The 15697-nt window shown below is 41.4% G+C and overlaps 2 protein-coding genes across 9 annotated transcripts in view; both read left to right on the forward strand.

Moving 5' to 3' along the window:
- The window catches only part of SOAT1 (sterol O-acyltransferase 1), a 74899-nt gene extending 67650 nt beyond the window's left edge, over positions 1–7249 (forward strand). For both annotated transcript variants that reach the window (XM_026001219.2, XM_072733133.1), the window contains exons 14-16: positions 149–284; positions 851–996; positions 2261–7249. In XM_026001219.2, coding sequence (XP_025857004.1) covers positions 149–284; positions 851–996; positions 2261–2317 — 339 coding nt within the window. In that variant the 3' untranslated portion in view covers positions 2318–7249. The remainder of the gene's footprint in view (positions 1–148; positions 285–850; positions 997–2260) is intronic.
- Positions 7250–7313: 64 nt separating this feature from the next.
- AXDND1 (axonemal dynein light chain domain containing 1) overlaps positions 7314–15697 on the forward strand; it is an 89425-nt gene continuing 81041 nt past the window's right edge. For 6 of the 7 annotated variants that reach the window (XR_011996356.1, XM_072733126.1, XM_072733129.1 and 3 more), the window contains exons 1-2: positions 11570–11788; positions 15121–15293. Coding sequence is in view for 6 of the 7 variants with exons in the window: in XM_072733126.1 (XP_072589227.1) it covers positions 11689–11788; positions 15121–15293 (273 nt within the window). In the remaining variant the exon portion in view is untranslated. Of the gene's footprint in view, positions 7370–11569; positions 11789–15120; positions 15294–15697 lie in introns of those variants that run through there. The other variant, XM_072733127.1, reaches the window with a different exon arrangement.

Genomic DNA, 15697 nt, shown 5'->3' on the forward strand with positions numbered 1-15697 from the left:
AATAAAAAGGATATCTTAAGGAAATAACATCTGTACTATGGTGTATTAATTGAATAAGAGGACCCAGCAGTTCAAACCCATGTTGTTCAAGGGTCAGCTGTATATAGTTTGAGCTTAATTACTTTTTCATATTCTCCTTTTACCCTAGTTTTTCACTAAGAGATTCAAATCGGCTGCCATGTTAGCTGTCTTTGCTGTGTCTGCTGTAGTGCATGAGTATGCCCTGGCTGTTTGCTTGAACTTTTTCTATCCAGTGCTTTTCGTGCTGTTCATGTTCTTTGGAAGTAAGTATCTTGGCACGCTGGGAGTAGTGAGTATCAAGCTAAAAGAGAAATTTAGGAAGTAAAGTCTAAGGGTAGAAAACTAGATCATAGCAATACCATTTCAAGGCAGTGTTCATCAGACAGTTAGCATTGATTTTGAGTTATGAAATACACTGTCGCAGGATGCTCACCCTTTGAAGTAGAGAAGTGAACTTAAATAGCCTCTTGAAGACTAATGTCTTCCTGGAGGACTATAAACAACGTCTGCATAAACTCTGTTTCACCCCTGAATAATGTGGACCCTTCTTTGGGTGGGTGGAGGGAGGGACAAGTTAAAATATGAATGATTCCATGAAATGTATTTTCACCTGTTCTGAATAGTCTCTAATTTCCAGCTAATTACTGATTAATAAATTCTAACACTGAAGCTTCAGTTTTACTTGCAGAACCAATAGCCAGAATAAAACTTGTGTATCCACAGTTGATGGTCATTGTGATACTTACATGATTACAGCACATAATTGGAGGCCCCCTGTTTCCTGGTGGATGTTTTGATAAGTATATATTTTTTATCATTCTAATTTCAGTGGCTTTCAACTTCATTGTCAATGATAGTCGGAAAAGGCCTATTTGGAATGTTATGATGTGGACTTCTCTTTTTGCCGGCCATGGAGTCATCCTGTGCTTTTATTCCCAAGAGTGGTACGCACGGCAACACTGTCCTCTAAAAAATGTGAGTCCTCAGGCGGACTGGAGTGTCCCCAATCATGAGGGTTGGTAGGCAACCCTTAAAGAGAAGAGTAGTGCAGATGATGCTGAATTAATGTTAAGGGGATGGAAAATGAGGAATAAAAGGATTAGCTCATTTTCTTTGAGAGTCTTTGAGAGTTTTATGTACATTGAATGCTTCTAGCTTCTAGTTCTTGGTTTTCTCTCTCATCCCCTCCCCCTGCCCACCTACCCTACTTCACTGCTTTTTCTTTAGCATCTTCTAACTTCCTTTCTATGTCCTGAAAATGTAGGTGTTCTGCAGGGTCTTCTCAGTAGCACTGCGTATCCCCCCTGCCACCACCTACATATATACATCTCTCACCTCTTCCTTCCCAGAGCAATAAACTCTGCAAAAATGTCCTGCTATACTCATATGCCTAGGATTCCATTCCCCTTGATTCTTTTTTGTTGTTGTTTGTAATTATGTAAGAGTCTCATTTTTAAATCTTTTACTTTTATAGCTGCATATGGATAACTCGCAAATAGTTAGGGGGTGCCTTCTTGATACATCTGCCTGAGTATTTCTCATAGGTACCTGTAACTGAAGATGCCTGTAATCAAATTAATCAGTTTCTCTCCCAAAGCTTTTCCTCCTGTCTGTCCTGTTTTTCTTATGCTGCCCTCATGCCCCCCTCCTTATTTCTTACTTATGCCCTTTGTGCATCTGAACCAGTGGGTTTGGTCTGTCTGGTGATGCTGCCCTCTGCACCCTGATTCCACCTGCCAGATTTTATTTTCTCAGAAACCACTTTGGATGCAACATCTTCCAGCTTTTTCAAATTCTTGCTTCAGTCTTTTCCTATTTCTGAACTTTCATAATGCTTCATCTGTTCTCAGGTAGATAATTTAGTAATTTTAAACTTTTTATTACAGTAATTTGTATATATATCTTATATCCTTACCTATCACAAATTAGATTTTAGGCCACTAATAGGTTTCTGCAAGATACAGAAGAGGTAGTGCCTGCTTGGAATTTGGTCAGAAGTCCATGTAATTGATAGAGTGTACTGGACTTGAAAAGCTTTGTGTAAAACTTCTAAATCAATATAACCCATGCTGTAGATAAACATAATGAACGTCTTTCAAATTAGTGAGCCTGCTTATAGCCTAAGTTACAGAAATGCTGGGAGGAATTGTAGGTGTGCACCCCCTTCCCACTCCGACGCCTTGTGCACTTGGTGCGTGCAAATAAACTACTCTTCCTTTCTTTTTTTTCCCCATCGAAGCCCACATTTCTGGATTATATCCGGCCACGTTCCTGGACTTGTCGTTATGTGTTTTAGAAGCTTGGACTCTGATTCATTCCTTGACATTGAAGATGGCTTCTCTTCGTGATCTGGGGCCAGCATCCGTTTCCAGCTGTTCCTGAAGTTATCTGTGGTATTTGGATCACTCCACACTTATGGATGGCTCGCTCTACTCCTAGGTCAGCTGAGATGTTGGGAGTTTACTGGAATCTTGTGCACTTAAAGCAGTACTTTTTTTTTTTTTTTTTCATTTTTGCCTTTTTGGGAGAAGGGAGACTTGTAGCTGACATAATGACAGTTTTGCTCGGTTTCTGTTTTTTGACTCCATCTAAACATCGAGACTAAACATCATGTTTCCTTAGCCACTGAGTTAGCCAAAACACTTAGGAAGAAATCATTCAAATATTTTGGGCTTTAGAAATTTTTTTCAGGCACACTGTTGGAATGTATGCTAATTAGCTGTGTACTTAGGGAAAGAAATAAGGTGGAACGTTTTGCTATTTCTAGTAGAGCAAAAACCTCTAGTTTCCAAAGATAATCTTGTTATACATTCTAATTGTATTTTTCTTTTGAGAAAAGTTCAGTTCTACTCAGTTTTTACCTTTTCTTTATGAAGTATAGGTCATGGTTTCTGTGAAGCAGAATTACACCTTTCACCTTGAGTTTACATCCAAAATATTACATATTGAGGGAACAGAAGTAGGAAGGGAAAAAGAAAGAAGTGGCACCAGACAAAAAAAAAGACAGTTCCTTTTATAACTTCCAAAATAATTTTTAAAAAAGATTTGCTGAGTCAATCATGTGTTTAAATTATTTTATCTTGGAACCTCTGTGGAAGGCAACATTTTTAAATTTAAACTTTAATAACTTTTGGGAAGTTATGCAGTACCCTTTCTTTGTTAAATACTGACTTGCAATATTTTGCAGACTAGTAAGTCTGTAACATATAAGTATTAGTCACCTCCATTAATATTAAAGTGATTTTTAAAGATACAGAAGCTGGCTTCTGCACTGCTCTATTATTACACTTTCAATGGTAGTATACTTTAGATGAAACGAATTAATCATTTTCAAGAAAATGTACTCTATTATGTGATGTTTCTATGTTATAAGATGCCCATTGCTAATACAGTGTGGTGTGCAGGAATTATTTTGTTTATATGTTTGAGGAATGATTAATTGTTTGTAAAGACCAAGTATTTGGAATGGGATATGAAAGTGGCTGAATCTTCTGCTCAAAGAAATGAGACTTAAAGAATTACCCAAAAGATGATTTTTATTTGGAGTAGCCAACTTGAGAAGCTGTGTTGGTATTCTAATAGCCTTACTTCCTATCCAAAAAGTTTTGGGACATCTCTTTGGGATTCTTTTAAAGTCAGTTTGAGTGTCAGAAGAAGGTGAATGGAGTTTTTAGTATGAGCAACTTAATTTGGACAAGTACCCAGCCTCTTTACCTGTTTTATTCCAGTACCTCTGATCCAGATGAGTTTATGCAGCTTTCAGAGATCTAATCCAGTTTTAACAGACAAATGTGCGTGTTATCAGGACATTTTTTAAAAAGTAGTTCACATGTTCCCAAGCAGTAATTGTATGGTGGTGACATAATTGTGATGGGGCCATCACCTCCAAACAAGACTGCTTTAATAAACCTTTTAATCTCTGGGATTTTTATGAAAAATTAAAATGAGTCACTTGAATTTATAACTACATTTTAAATATAATGAGGGAGTTAAGAAAATCAGATTGGTCTAAGCCTTGTGTATGAGTAAGTCATCAAATGAAGGCAGAGAATGGAACTCTTAGATCTGTATTTCTGTTGAAATTCAGCTGTAAATGTAACATTCTCATTGCTTATTCACTTTGTTGCTCTGTACTGATTCTGAATATTATATTTATTGGATTGAACGCTTTTTGTTTCCAGCTCTCATCTTCCCTTTATTAGTGATTTTATTTTTCTGCCCAAGACCTTGAGGTGACAACAAAAAATATGTTTAAAACTAAAGACTCTTTAGAACAGGTAAGACTGCCCTAAGAAATGTTCACAAAACGCTTGGAGTAGTAGCTACTTTTGAGAAACTAGTTTGATAGCCATGGGCTTACTGTTAGCTGCTCTTGGCAAAAGTCTGTTTATTTGAACCACTACCTGCACTCCTAAATAAATTAAAACTTCTGATGTGTTTCAGGAAGATTTATTGATTTTTCCTCTTTTGCTAATAGGGGTGAAAATTAGTTACAGGAGGATACTTTGTTCCTTTTGAAAAGGAAAGAGTTTAAAACTTCTTTCCTACAAGAACTATTAATGATAGTAGCCTTTATTGTGGGTATTTTCTCTAGGACAACGGTTAAATCTCAAGTTTTGTTATAAATCGGTTAGATGCTTTCATTCTCAGTCCTGGATAGTGAAGGAAAAGGGAGTGGTATGTTTGTTTTTGGTGGCTTAATCTCCTGCCTAAGGGAAGTTGCTTGCTTTATGTTAGAATTAATAATTAGAAAATTGAGGCTCCTTTTAACCTTTCAGTAACTACTTTTTGCTTTTGGAAGCATGAGGAGTGCGGAAAATGTTTTTTTCCTTTCAGTTTGTAGGGTAAGAGTGAGGGACGTTGGCAGGTAAAGAAGGTACATTGTGTAAATATTCTCTAATTGCAAATGCAGATTATGTTGTACAAGTCATTTATTTAGTGTAGGCAGTTTCCAATGAATTTTAAAATTATACTTGCCTGAAGAATGGAATCCTGAAAACCTAACAGAACGTTATGTATAAGGTTGGTCATGTGGGTTATGCAGCCCCAAAAGATATACACTTTATGAATTGAGATCTTTTACGCAAAAAGATATGTTTGTTTTGTGTGATCATGAGTAATTTTAAGTCCAGTTCATTGTTTTGTATGGGGAAAAATAATGAAAGTAAAGGAACATAACTGTAGTAACCAGTGGCCTGATGTACTATGTTTCAGTTATGAAACCATTAAAAAAATTGTTACACTTAATCCTAGCATCCTAGCATGCAAAACAGATAAAATATAGCTGCCGCTGGTTGAGACTGGGATGCAGGGCTGGAGTCCTGTTGTTTGGGACACCCATTGTCTCCTACCCCCAAATATCCAGTTAGAAAACCACTGGTGCAGCAAAAAGGAATGCAATGTTTGACAAAGATAGCCCCATCCTACTGGCAGTGTGACAGTGGGCACAGTTGCTTCATTTATCAGAGCCACAGTTTTCCTCATCTGTAAAATGGGGGCAAGAGCTACCTCATAGGGTTGTTGCAAAACACTAGCCCTGGCAGAAAATGGGCCTCATTATCTTCTTACCTTCCATAAATTCTAAACCTGTATCCTCATCATCTCGTTGGAATCTTTTAAAAATGCGAATGTTTTCAAATGCTGCACATTTCCGGAGAATATGTGCTTTTAAATAGACTCTGTATGATGTGAATCCCCGTCCTACTTTGACGGATACAGTAAGCACTCCCATAATGGAACCGACAAGAATTTAACAAGAGTTTTAAAGGCACTCATGTTTCCACCTCCAAAATTAGTTTCTTCTTTATCTGTTTAGCATAAAGGTAAGCTTCTAAAAAGAAAAGCATCTCTGCTTTCACCTAGGTATTTAACTCTTAGAACTACTGTGTACCTTGCAGTTAAATTTTAGAATTTATGGAGAGGAAGGAAACTAACGAAGTCTTACTTTTTGCCAGTGTAAAGAATGCTTATAATCTTGGAAGGCAAAATTCTTAATGGAAGATAGTTCATTCTTTTGTTAATAACGTGTAATGGACTCGCTTACTAATCTTGTGCAAAATTTTATGTGACATATATATAGTTAATATAATACAGTTTACATATACGTGCATATATACTATCAGAAAGATCTGTCTTGGATATTGTTTTATGTATCTTATCTCTAGGCTTTATGTTTATGGCTCAAAAATTGAAACTGGGACATAACGGTTTTGAGGAATAAAATGAGTATTATTAGTAAAGCTGATATAAGCATTTGAGTATTTGAACATCACTAAAATTTCTATTAGGTAATAGAATTTTGGAACCCAGTTTATAAAGGAGGTAAAACACAACTTCAACTCTGGTTGAAACAGGGAGAATGGAGTCCTTCCTGCTTGGTCTGCCCATGCTCTTTCTCATCCTAAATTTAATGTCCTGTTTGTACAATTTTACAGTTTTATCATTATTGATGTTCAATCTATATAATCTTCAAAGCCCTTAATAAAGTTTTTTTTTTCTGTAAAGCATAAAGACTTTTTAATAGCTAATTTGGATTTGAGAAAAAGAAAGGGTTAATCTCAGAAGTGATACAGTTTAAAAACTAAAACTGCCTCTTCTGTATTCCTTTTTCTAAATGCCTTCTTCCTTATTTCAACATTATATTCACTATTTCTGCTGCCCATATGCCCTTCCCAAGGGAGTGCTAACCTTTAAGCTAGCAGATACTCCACTGTGCTTTTGGTGTTCGTTTGTTTTAATGACGTGGTAGGTTTTCTTATTGTTTTAAATAACTGAGACATGAGGCAGTTTGTGCATGCAAGCAGTTAGGGATATAATTTGAATTCCCATGTGCGCATGTGCCAATTCTTGGGTGAGATGAGAGCTCCAACTCCAGCTGTGGCTCTACCATTTGGGCCAGTGTGACAGCTTCCTTCCCATGTTTACACTTACCTAGCTTGCGCTTTAAATCCATCGTGTTCTGAGTGCAGCCAAAAGATCATGGAAATCTGAGGTTGTTTTAAAAGTTTTTCTATAATTAAAGATGTTTTTTTCTAAGTCACTTGTGTCTGCTCTTTTCCTGAATTCTACTCAGGAGTCTCCCCTGAACGCCCTGCCCTGTTTGTATAATCACTGGTACTCTCACTTTGTTCAGTATGCATTGTCTTAAGATTAACTTAAAAATCTACGTAGAAAATGGCAAAATATTGCATATGTGAAGAATGTGGTAAATAAATATATTTGGAAAGAACCTAGTCTCTTGTTTTTAAAAGCATTTTAATTTTACTCAATATCTATGTATTTCATAATTACAGATGTTTTTCATCTTAGTGTCAGGCAGCTTTATGTGCTGAATACAGCCAAAGAGAAGGTAAGTAACAAAAACTTTCTTATCCAGAATGACGGAGAGGGAGCCATGTTACAAATTAATAAATGATAGAGGCCAGTTGTGACACTCATACTTTGAGCCTCCTCTCATTATTGTGGTCATTATTTGTTGCCTGACTCCTTCTGCAGTTTGCCTGTTAAAACTTGTGAATGGCTATTTCTGAAAAATGTACCCACCTCCTCCCCTCCTGTCTAATGGGTAGACACGGACTTAGTTTTCTAATGGGAGGTAGAAAATCTGTTGGTCAAGAAATGTGCCTTTTCAGATACGACTTGGGGAAACTGATTTTGACGCAAGAAACATTGATTTCCTTCCTCCAAAGAATCTCCTCGTAATAGGAACCCATTATGAGTAGGATTTGACATCACAACATTCTTTGCGTAGATGCATACTCGTTCTAATAGCCAGGAAGTCCTCTCTTCTTCCATGCTCTAGCTCTAGCCACCTCTTTTGCAGGGCCAGAGGAGTGGGAAGGGGGAGATTGCTTCAGAAATAAGATGGGCCCCTCCCTGTTTCTTGGACCAAGTGAGTATTCTTTGGGCTTACTCGGGCAAAGCCACAGCGTGGCAGTTTTCCTTGATGATTTACTCAAGTTGAGGGTCCTGACCTTTTAGGCTCAGCTTGCATTTGGACTCCAGTGAACAAAAGTTCATGAATATGATGAAAAAAACTGGAATACCAGTTTATAAATAGATTGAGAAGTCACACAGAGAATGGCATACTCAGGTTGGCACGCTTGCTGACTGAATTTGCTTTGTAGAAGCCCATTTTATGATGAGAAAGATGAATTTATTCTAGACTGCATCAACGCCACATTCCAGGTGTGCTGTGTGAACGAAACCAAAATTCTATTTCTTCCTGTAGGCATACCCATGTGGAATCAGAAGAAGTGTACTTAATAATGACAGAACTAAGATAGGCTGAGGCATCATTTCAGTTTTAGGAATGTCCTTCTGTGGAAGCAACACAAGAAGTTACTCTTCCCCGGAGAGGCGCTTCCCTGGGCAGTGCCTAGATTTCTTTGTCTCCTTCACAACATTTATTGATACCTTCATTCTTTAACTACATTAAGTGTAAACACTGGCCTGCTTCCCACTCAGACTCCTTTAGGAAGCTATGCATGTTATATGGAAGTGCCCACACACGTAAAAACTGATGTGGTAGGGGCTGGCTGGGTAGCTCAGTCAGTTAGGCGTCCAGACTCTTGATTTCAGCTCAGGTCATGATCTCAGGGCCATGAGATTGAGCCCTGCATAGGGCTCTCCCCTACTGACCCTCCCCAGCTTGTTCTTTCTTTCTCTGTCAAAAGCCTTGAATTGGTAAAAGAGGATTGGCGCAAACATACTCCATGTGTTTTTTTCCCCAGCTCAGGGCATGTTTGGTGATCACCCTGAAACTCTTCTTAGATACTGTCCACTCGAAGCCAGAGGACCCCACTGCTGAGTGGGTGATGTTAAGCTGCCACAGGAGTTCGTCCATGCCAACAAGCTCGTTAGCCTTGTTTAGTTATATGTATACAGCTGGGATTTTTACTATTATGAGGTTTTTATTTAGGAAAGTTATTACCTGCTCATTTTGGATTTTGCTATGATATTTTCCATTGAAGATCTCAATAATGCTTAACTTCTCTCCACCTTAGGGATCCCTTGTGATCTTTCAAAATTATGAGAGGAGTTTCCCCCGAGTAGCAATTATATTCTTCAATAGCTATGGCCTTACTGTAATATTCTTAAGTGCTCCTCTGTTCTTGTGCTTACTGCTTCACATACTTCTACAACTTAAATGTAGATCTTTGCTTGCTAAACAGTGTATATAATCACACCATACACAGGATAGAAAATGAGAAGTAACTTTTGACGCCTTTTTCTTCATACCACACATTCTACAGATTTTTACCTTTATGTATCTCTTGAATCTGTTCACTTGTCCTCATCTGTTCTATCAATGCCCTACTTTTTAAAAACTAGGTTAAGAATATGAAGGAGTTACCTTGTTCTGCCGGTACCCAAAAGCTTAATAAACTGTGTAAGCTGAACGTTGGAATGTTAGGATATCTGAAGTTCAGTCTTCTGGTTTTGGTTCCAAACTAGAATGGAAGTGAGGAAGGAGGAAAGCAAACTGGAGAAAATGATCTTCCACCTGCTTGTGCATTGCTTTTGCCCTTGTTTATTTGCCAGTCCTTAGAGGGAAATACATGTGTGCTATTTATGAGTGCTCTGTGTCTATTGTGATTCTTGGAAAATTGAGAGAAAAATAGATGGGATAGGGCTAAAGGCTAAAATACTCAGACAGCCAAGATGTTTCACTAGGGAGAATTAAAAGGAGCCACTGAGCTAATGTGTGTATGATTGTGTTTTAAAGATCTATTTTAGAGGGAGAGTGTGGGGAGGGACAGAGGAGAGAATCTTAAAGCAGACTCCCCCCGACTGCAGAGCTCACTAGGGGCTCCATCCAACCATCCATAAAACCATGACCTGAGCTGAAACCAAGAGCTGGATGCATACCTGACTGAGCCACTCAGGCACTGGTTGAGACTGTTGTTTTTATTTTCAACACTCTGCTCATATTTTTAATTGCAATTATCCTGAAAACCAGAAACTAAATCCATCAGCTCAGGAGCAGAACTGTCCAGTTGATTTTCAAACGCCACTCAGCAAAGGTGTTTGGGTCAGACACTGTGCTTAGGTACTAAGGAACAGGACGGTAGATCGAGTTATTTTCCCTTCTAAAATGTATTTGCCAGACTAGAGTCATTTAGACACTGGAATTCCACCAGTACTATTTAGCATTAAAGACCCCATTCGTTTTTTTTTTAAGGTAGCGGTATTAGGGAATTTATATTATTGCTAGAATTCTAAGGAAGTGTAGTTCTTGAAATTTTGAGAGCGAGCAGAGCAGTGCCTAGATTCGTGTCTCCTTTACAACGTTTACGGATCCCTTCATTCTTCAGCGACACTAAGCAGAGGCCAAGGGAGAAGCAGGCTCCCCGCTGAGTAGGGAGCCTTCTGGGAGCTCCACCCCAGGACCCCAAGGTCATGACCCGAGCAGAAACCAGGCCCCCAACCACTGAGCCACGGAGCCCCCCCCCCACAAGGCTCCATCTTCATAGATAACCACCACCGGTGGCGATAAGGGAAGGGAATCCTCCAAGCGAATGCGTTTATCCCCTTCTTTCCTGAGGACGGGTCCTTGACGGGATGAGCACTGGGTGTTATTCTGTATGTTGGCAAATTGAACACCAATAAAAAATAAATTTATTATTAAAAAAAAAAATAGAACAGGTTCTTAGGAAGCCCCAACATTTTTGCTTGGCTCGGCTCCGCCCAAATCTCAATCTCCTTCCCAGCCTCCAGCCAAAAAAAAAAAAAAGCCACGCCGACCTAAGGATGCCTTGAGCGTGCAGCCGGGTGGGGTGGGCCGGGGTCGCGCGTCAGGCCGGAGGAAGACGATCGCAAGGTCGGGGTCAGGGGCAGCATCCGCGAGGAAGCCTCAACCGATAGGCTCTGGGTTCCTATGGTTATGTGGTTTCGCCCTGCATTTGGCTTTTAGGAAAATACGAAAATATGAAAAACAAAAAAGCAAGGTGGGAGAGAGCGATGCAAGCACGGGGGTCTTAGGGGAGGCTGGCTCCCACCTGGCGGCGCCTCGGGTGGGGGCCGCGCGGGGGGCGGGGGGGGGGGGCTGGCACCGCTGGCGCCTGCGCACTGGCCACGACCTGCGGGCGGGAGCGCCGCGGTGCAGACACATCCGCGCTCCTGCTGTGAGAGCGACCCGATTAAATATGTGTTCTCCGTTGCTGCCGAACCTACGCTGCGGGTCAAACCGCCGCATGCCCGAGGGCCGGGATGGCTGCCTCGCGGTCTCCCTCCGCCGCCGGCACCGCGGGAGACAGCCCCCGGCGAGGGCCGCCAGAGCTCGGGGTCCTGCGTTTCTATGGCGACACACGGGCGCTTCCCACGCCTGCGGTGCCGCGGCGGCGCGGCCTCGGCCGAGGTGCGCCCCAGGGCCCCGCGCGCCGGGGGGCGGGGCGGGCGGCTCCTTCCGGGGCGGGGCTCCGGCGCGCCCCGCCCCCTCCCGCCGCGTCAGGTGACCCGAGGGCGCGCGGGCTCCTCGCGCGGGAAGCCGCGCTGCTGGAGGAGTTAGGAGCCTCGGCCGTGACGCGGCGCCCGGTCGGTCTCTCTCTCCTTTTGCTGCAGGACGTGCGGCAGCGTTGCCAAAGGCGAGGACACCGCTGGCTTGTTTCTAAGTTGACTTTCCGGAGCGATATTTCAAGTGACTAAAGAGAGTGGTGGGAGACCTTGATGGTTATGTCTCTTCCGAAGACGCCCTCCACGTTCCTAACCTCCGTGCCAGCACCTGAGGGCAAAAAGTTAAAGGTGTCTGCCCCCAGGGAGGAGACGGGTAAGGTTCCTCAAAGATCCCGCAGACGGACAAGGGATCGTGGCCCTCGATGGAACTCAGAGCCCCGGTTCCCCTGCACCCCAGATTCCAGGATGCCGTCATTACTTTAGTTTTTACAGTACACTTGTTTCAGTAAAATCAAAAGCCATTCCTCTTATAGTTCTTTTGAGCCAGAGGCCTGCCTCACCACTACACCTAAAGACTTTTTTTTTCAAAGGATGTTGAGTTTTATATTGCTATGGCTTTTATTTATTTATTTATTTTATTTTTTAAATTTTTATTTATTTATGATAGTCACAGAGAGAGAGAGAGAGGCAGAGACACAGGCAGAGGGAGAAGCAGGCTCCATGCACCGGGAGCCCGATGTGGGATTCGATCCCGGGTCTCCAGGATCGCGCCCTGGGCCAAAGGCAGGCGCCAAACCGCTGCGCCACCCAGGGATCCCCTTGCTATGGCTTTTAATTTATTTTTTTATTTTTAAGGATTTTATTTATCCATGAGATACAAAGAGAGGGAGAGAGAGAGAGGCAGGCTCCATGCAGGGAGCCCGACGTGGGACTCGATCCCGGGAACTCCAGAATCACGCCCTGGGCTGAAGGTGGCGCTAAACCGCAGAGCCACTCAGAGCCAGCTATGACTTTTTTAAAAAGATTGTTTTTTATTTTATTTTTATTTTTTTAAAAGACTTTATTTATTCATGAGAAAGAGAGAGAGAGGCAGAGAGAGACAGGCTCCATGCAGGGAGCCCGACATGGGACTCGATCCCGGGTCTCCAGGATCACGCCCTGGGCCGAAGGCAGGCGCTAAACCGCTGAGCCACCCGGGCTGCCCCAGTTATTTATTTTAGAGAGAGAAGAGGAGGGTGGGGGGAACAATGGAAGGAGAGGAAGAAAACCCAAGCATACTCCCCGGCCAAGTGCAGAGTGTGAGGGAGGCTGGATCTCACCACCTTGAGATCATGACCAGAGCCGAAATCAAGAGTCCTAGGCTTGGCGCACCTGGGTGGCTCAGGCAGGCCTCTGCTTCCACCTCCTGTCCTGAGCCCAGGGTCCTGGGATGGAGCCCCATGCCGGCTCCCTGCTCACTGGGGAACCTGCTTCTCCCTTCACCTCTCCCTCTGTCTGCCGTTCCAGCTGTTTGTGCTCTCCCTTGCTCTCTCTTTCAAATAAATAATATAATTCATTAAAAAAAAGTCATATACTCAACTGACTGAAGCATCCAGGCACCCCTAGTTGTTTTGTTTTTAAGGTTTTATTTATTTATTAAAGATTTTTATTTATTCAAAACATAGAGAGAGGCAGAGGGAGAAGCAGGCCTGGGCCTGATCAGGACTTGATCTCAGGACCCAGGGGTCACGACCTGAGCCAAAGGCAGACATTCAACCACTGAGCTACCCAGCCGTCCCAGGCACCCCTAATTTTATATTGTGTTAAATTCACTGTTTTAAGTTCCAGTAGTTGTATGAAAGTACTTTTTTGGTACCTGGGCTCTGACTTTAAAGAACCAGTTCATAGCGGGTCTCAATAATTATTCTAAATGACAATAATTCCTTAAGATTTTCTTTTTTTTTTTTTTTTAATTTTATTTATTTATTTATTTATGATAGTCACAGAGAGAGAGAGAGAGGCAGAGACACAGGCAGAGGCAGAAGCAGGCTCCATGCACCGGGAGCCCGACGTGGAATTCGATCCCGGGTCTCCAGGATCATGCCCTGGGCCATTCCTCAAGCACTCCTGGCTGCCCTAAAACTAAGGGAAGGGAAAAAACAAATGATTTGCTAATATAGATTAAAGTCCCACAAGACACAAGTCTCCGTCAGTTTACCAGTGTCTTAGTGATTTACAGAGAAAAAGCATTCTTATTAATAGCCTCACTTTCAGAGACTCATCATTCAATTTTCTGGAGCCCTAACATCATCCTCCCTTCCATGAGTAATGTGGAAAATAGAGGCATAAGGAAATGTGAACAAAGTTAAGTTTCTTTATGACCTTTTGCTTATTGACAGGGACTTGTAATAGAAAAAGTAGAACACATTCCTCCAAAAAGCTCTCAAAACTGTCTTAATCCCTTATTAGGAGAAAAACAACCTTAATTGGGTAATAGCCAGGCCTCCAGTATCCTATAAATCTTCTTTAGCATGTCAAAGTTCTTTTTGTTTTTTTTTTTGTTTTTTTTGTTTGTTTGTTTGTTTGTTTTTCAAAGTTCTTTTTGAAAACCTTTTTTTTCCTTACCTCCCCCAACTCCCAAGTATGTAATCAGCTATTCCTCAACCCCAGGGCAGCAGCTCTTTTTGCCCACAGATCCCGTCCCGTGCTTTAATGAAATCTCTTTGCACCAAAAATGTCTAAAGAATTCTTTCTTGGCCTTTGGCTCTGGACCTCACCAACATTCCACAAATATATCGTTAACATAAACTGTATTTCGTGAGGGGCATAGATTAGTGGAGAGATCTGTGAGAGTGACAACCCAGCTCTCCTTGCTGACTTCATAGGAGGCCCTTTCCTGTTTGTCTCCATTCCCTATCTTTACAACTCCCTTGCCCTACTCGGGCGGAATAGAACACTCTTTGTACAGCTCTTACTCTGCCAGCTTGCTCAGATTATTCCACTGTCTTCATTTACAACAATCCTGATTCAGCTTTTAATCTTAAACCCAACTCAGATCCCTTTTGCTCTAAAAATGCCCCAATTAATGCAGTTATTCTCACCTTTGGATTTATATAGAAATAATTACTAAATAATTTGACCGTTTTGAGGAGAGATTTCTATTGTTCTTTTCACATCAAAGGGGGAAGGAGATGTTTCCATCATTTTAAGGCTGTTCACTGAGTTGAGCAGGTGATGGGAGTTTAATTTCCACCTTTGAATTTGAAATAATGGCGGTTCATGTTCATGCCTCAAATTTTTGGAACTGTGTGTGATGATGTAAGTGTGAGGAGGGCAGGCAATATGAGGGTTTTTTTTTTTTTTCTTGACTTGATGATGTTCAGTATTTATTTATAAAAAAGATTTTATTTATTTATTTTGAGAAAGACAGCAGGAGCAGAGAGAGGGAGAAGCAGACTCTCCCCCTCCATTGAGCAGGGAGCCAGGATTTGGGCTCAATCCCAGGACCCTGAGATCATGACCTGAGCCAAAGGCAGATGCTTAACTCACTGAGCCACCCAGGTGCCCCAGTGGTGTTCAGTATTTAAGATATTGTTGCTATTCTTGGCAACCAGAAGCAGTGTTTGCTCTGTTACCATACAGGTAGTATTGCTGAGACAGCCTGGGAATCTCCCAACTAACTACAAGAAAATTGCAGCAAGTTTTTCTTTCCTGTTACTTTCTTAGGACTTCCTGAACTAAAGGAGAAAAAAAGTATAGTGGATCCTTCTAAACCCCTTCCAACATCCCTTCAGAATGAGTTCATCCCTGAGGAAGTTCTTCTTTCTTTGACCTGTACAGCCAATGCTGGTCCTTGTCCTGAAAACTTACTGCCTCCTAAGAAAATTAAAACCCCAAAGGTGGGTATATACCTATATGAAGTACTTGGGAACATACATCTTTTTGGTGTCCAACTCATTAGGTATTTGTTGAGCATATTATTGTTAAAAACCAAAATTTAATAAATTTGAGGATCTAACTGACTTTATTCAACAATTCATGAATCAGATAGCATCTGATATAGGAAATGGAAAGTTCAGAGAAGCTGTACAAAAAAATAGAGGTTTTTTTTGTTGTTGTTGATGTTGTTTTAGAAAGTGGGAAGGGACAAGGAAGTTTTAAACAAAAGAAAGGATTATTGGATTATTTTGGACAAGGTCATCTTCTCCTGGGAAGGGGTGGGAGCCTATCAAACTGATGACCTCACTAGTGCTGGTCAGGAACTGCCAGCTGATTGGCTAAAAATGCCACTCTTGGAAGATGC

Source organism: Vulpes vulpes, chromosome 13 (genome assembly GCF_048418805.1).
Source record: "Vulpes vulpes isolate BD-2025 chromosome 13, VulVul3, whole genome shotgun sequence".
NCBI lineage: Eukaryota > Metazoa > Chordata > Mammalia > Carnivora > Canidae > Vulpes > Vulpes vulpes.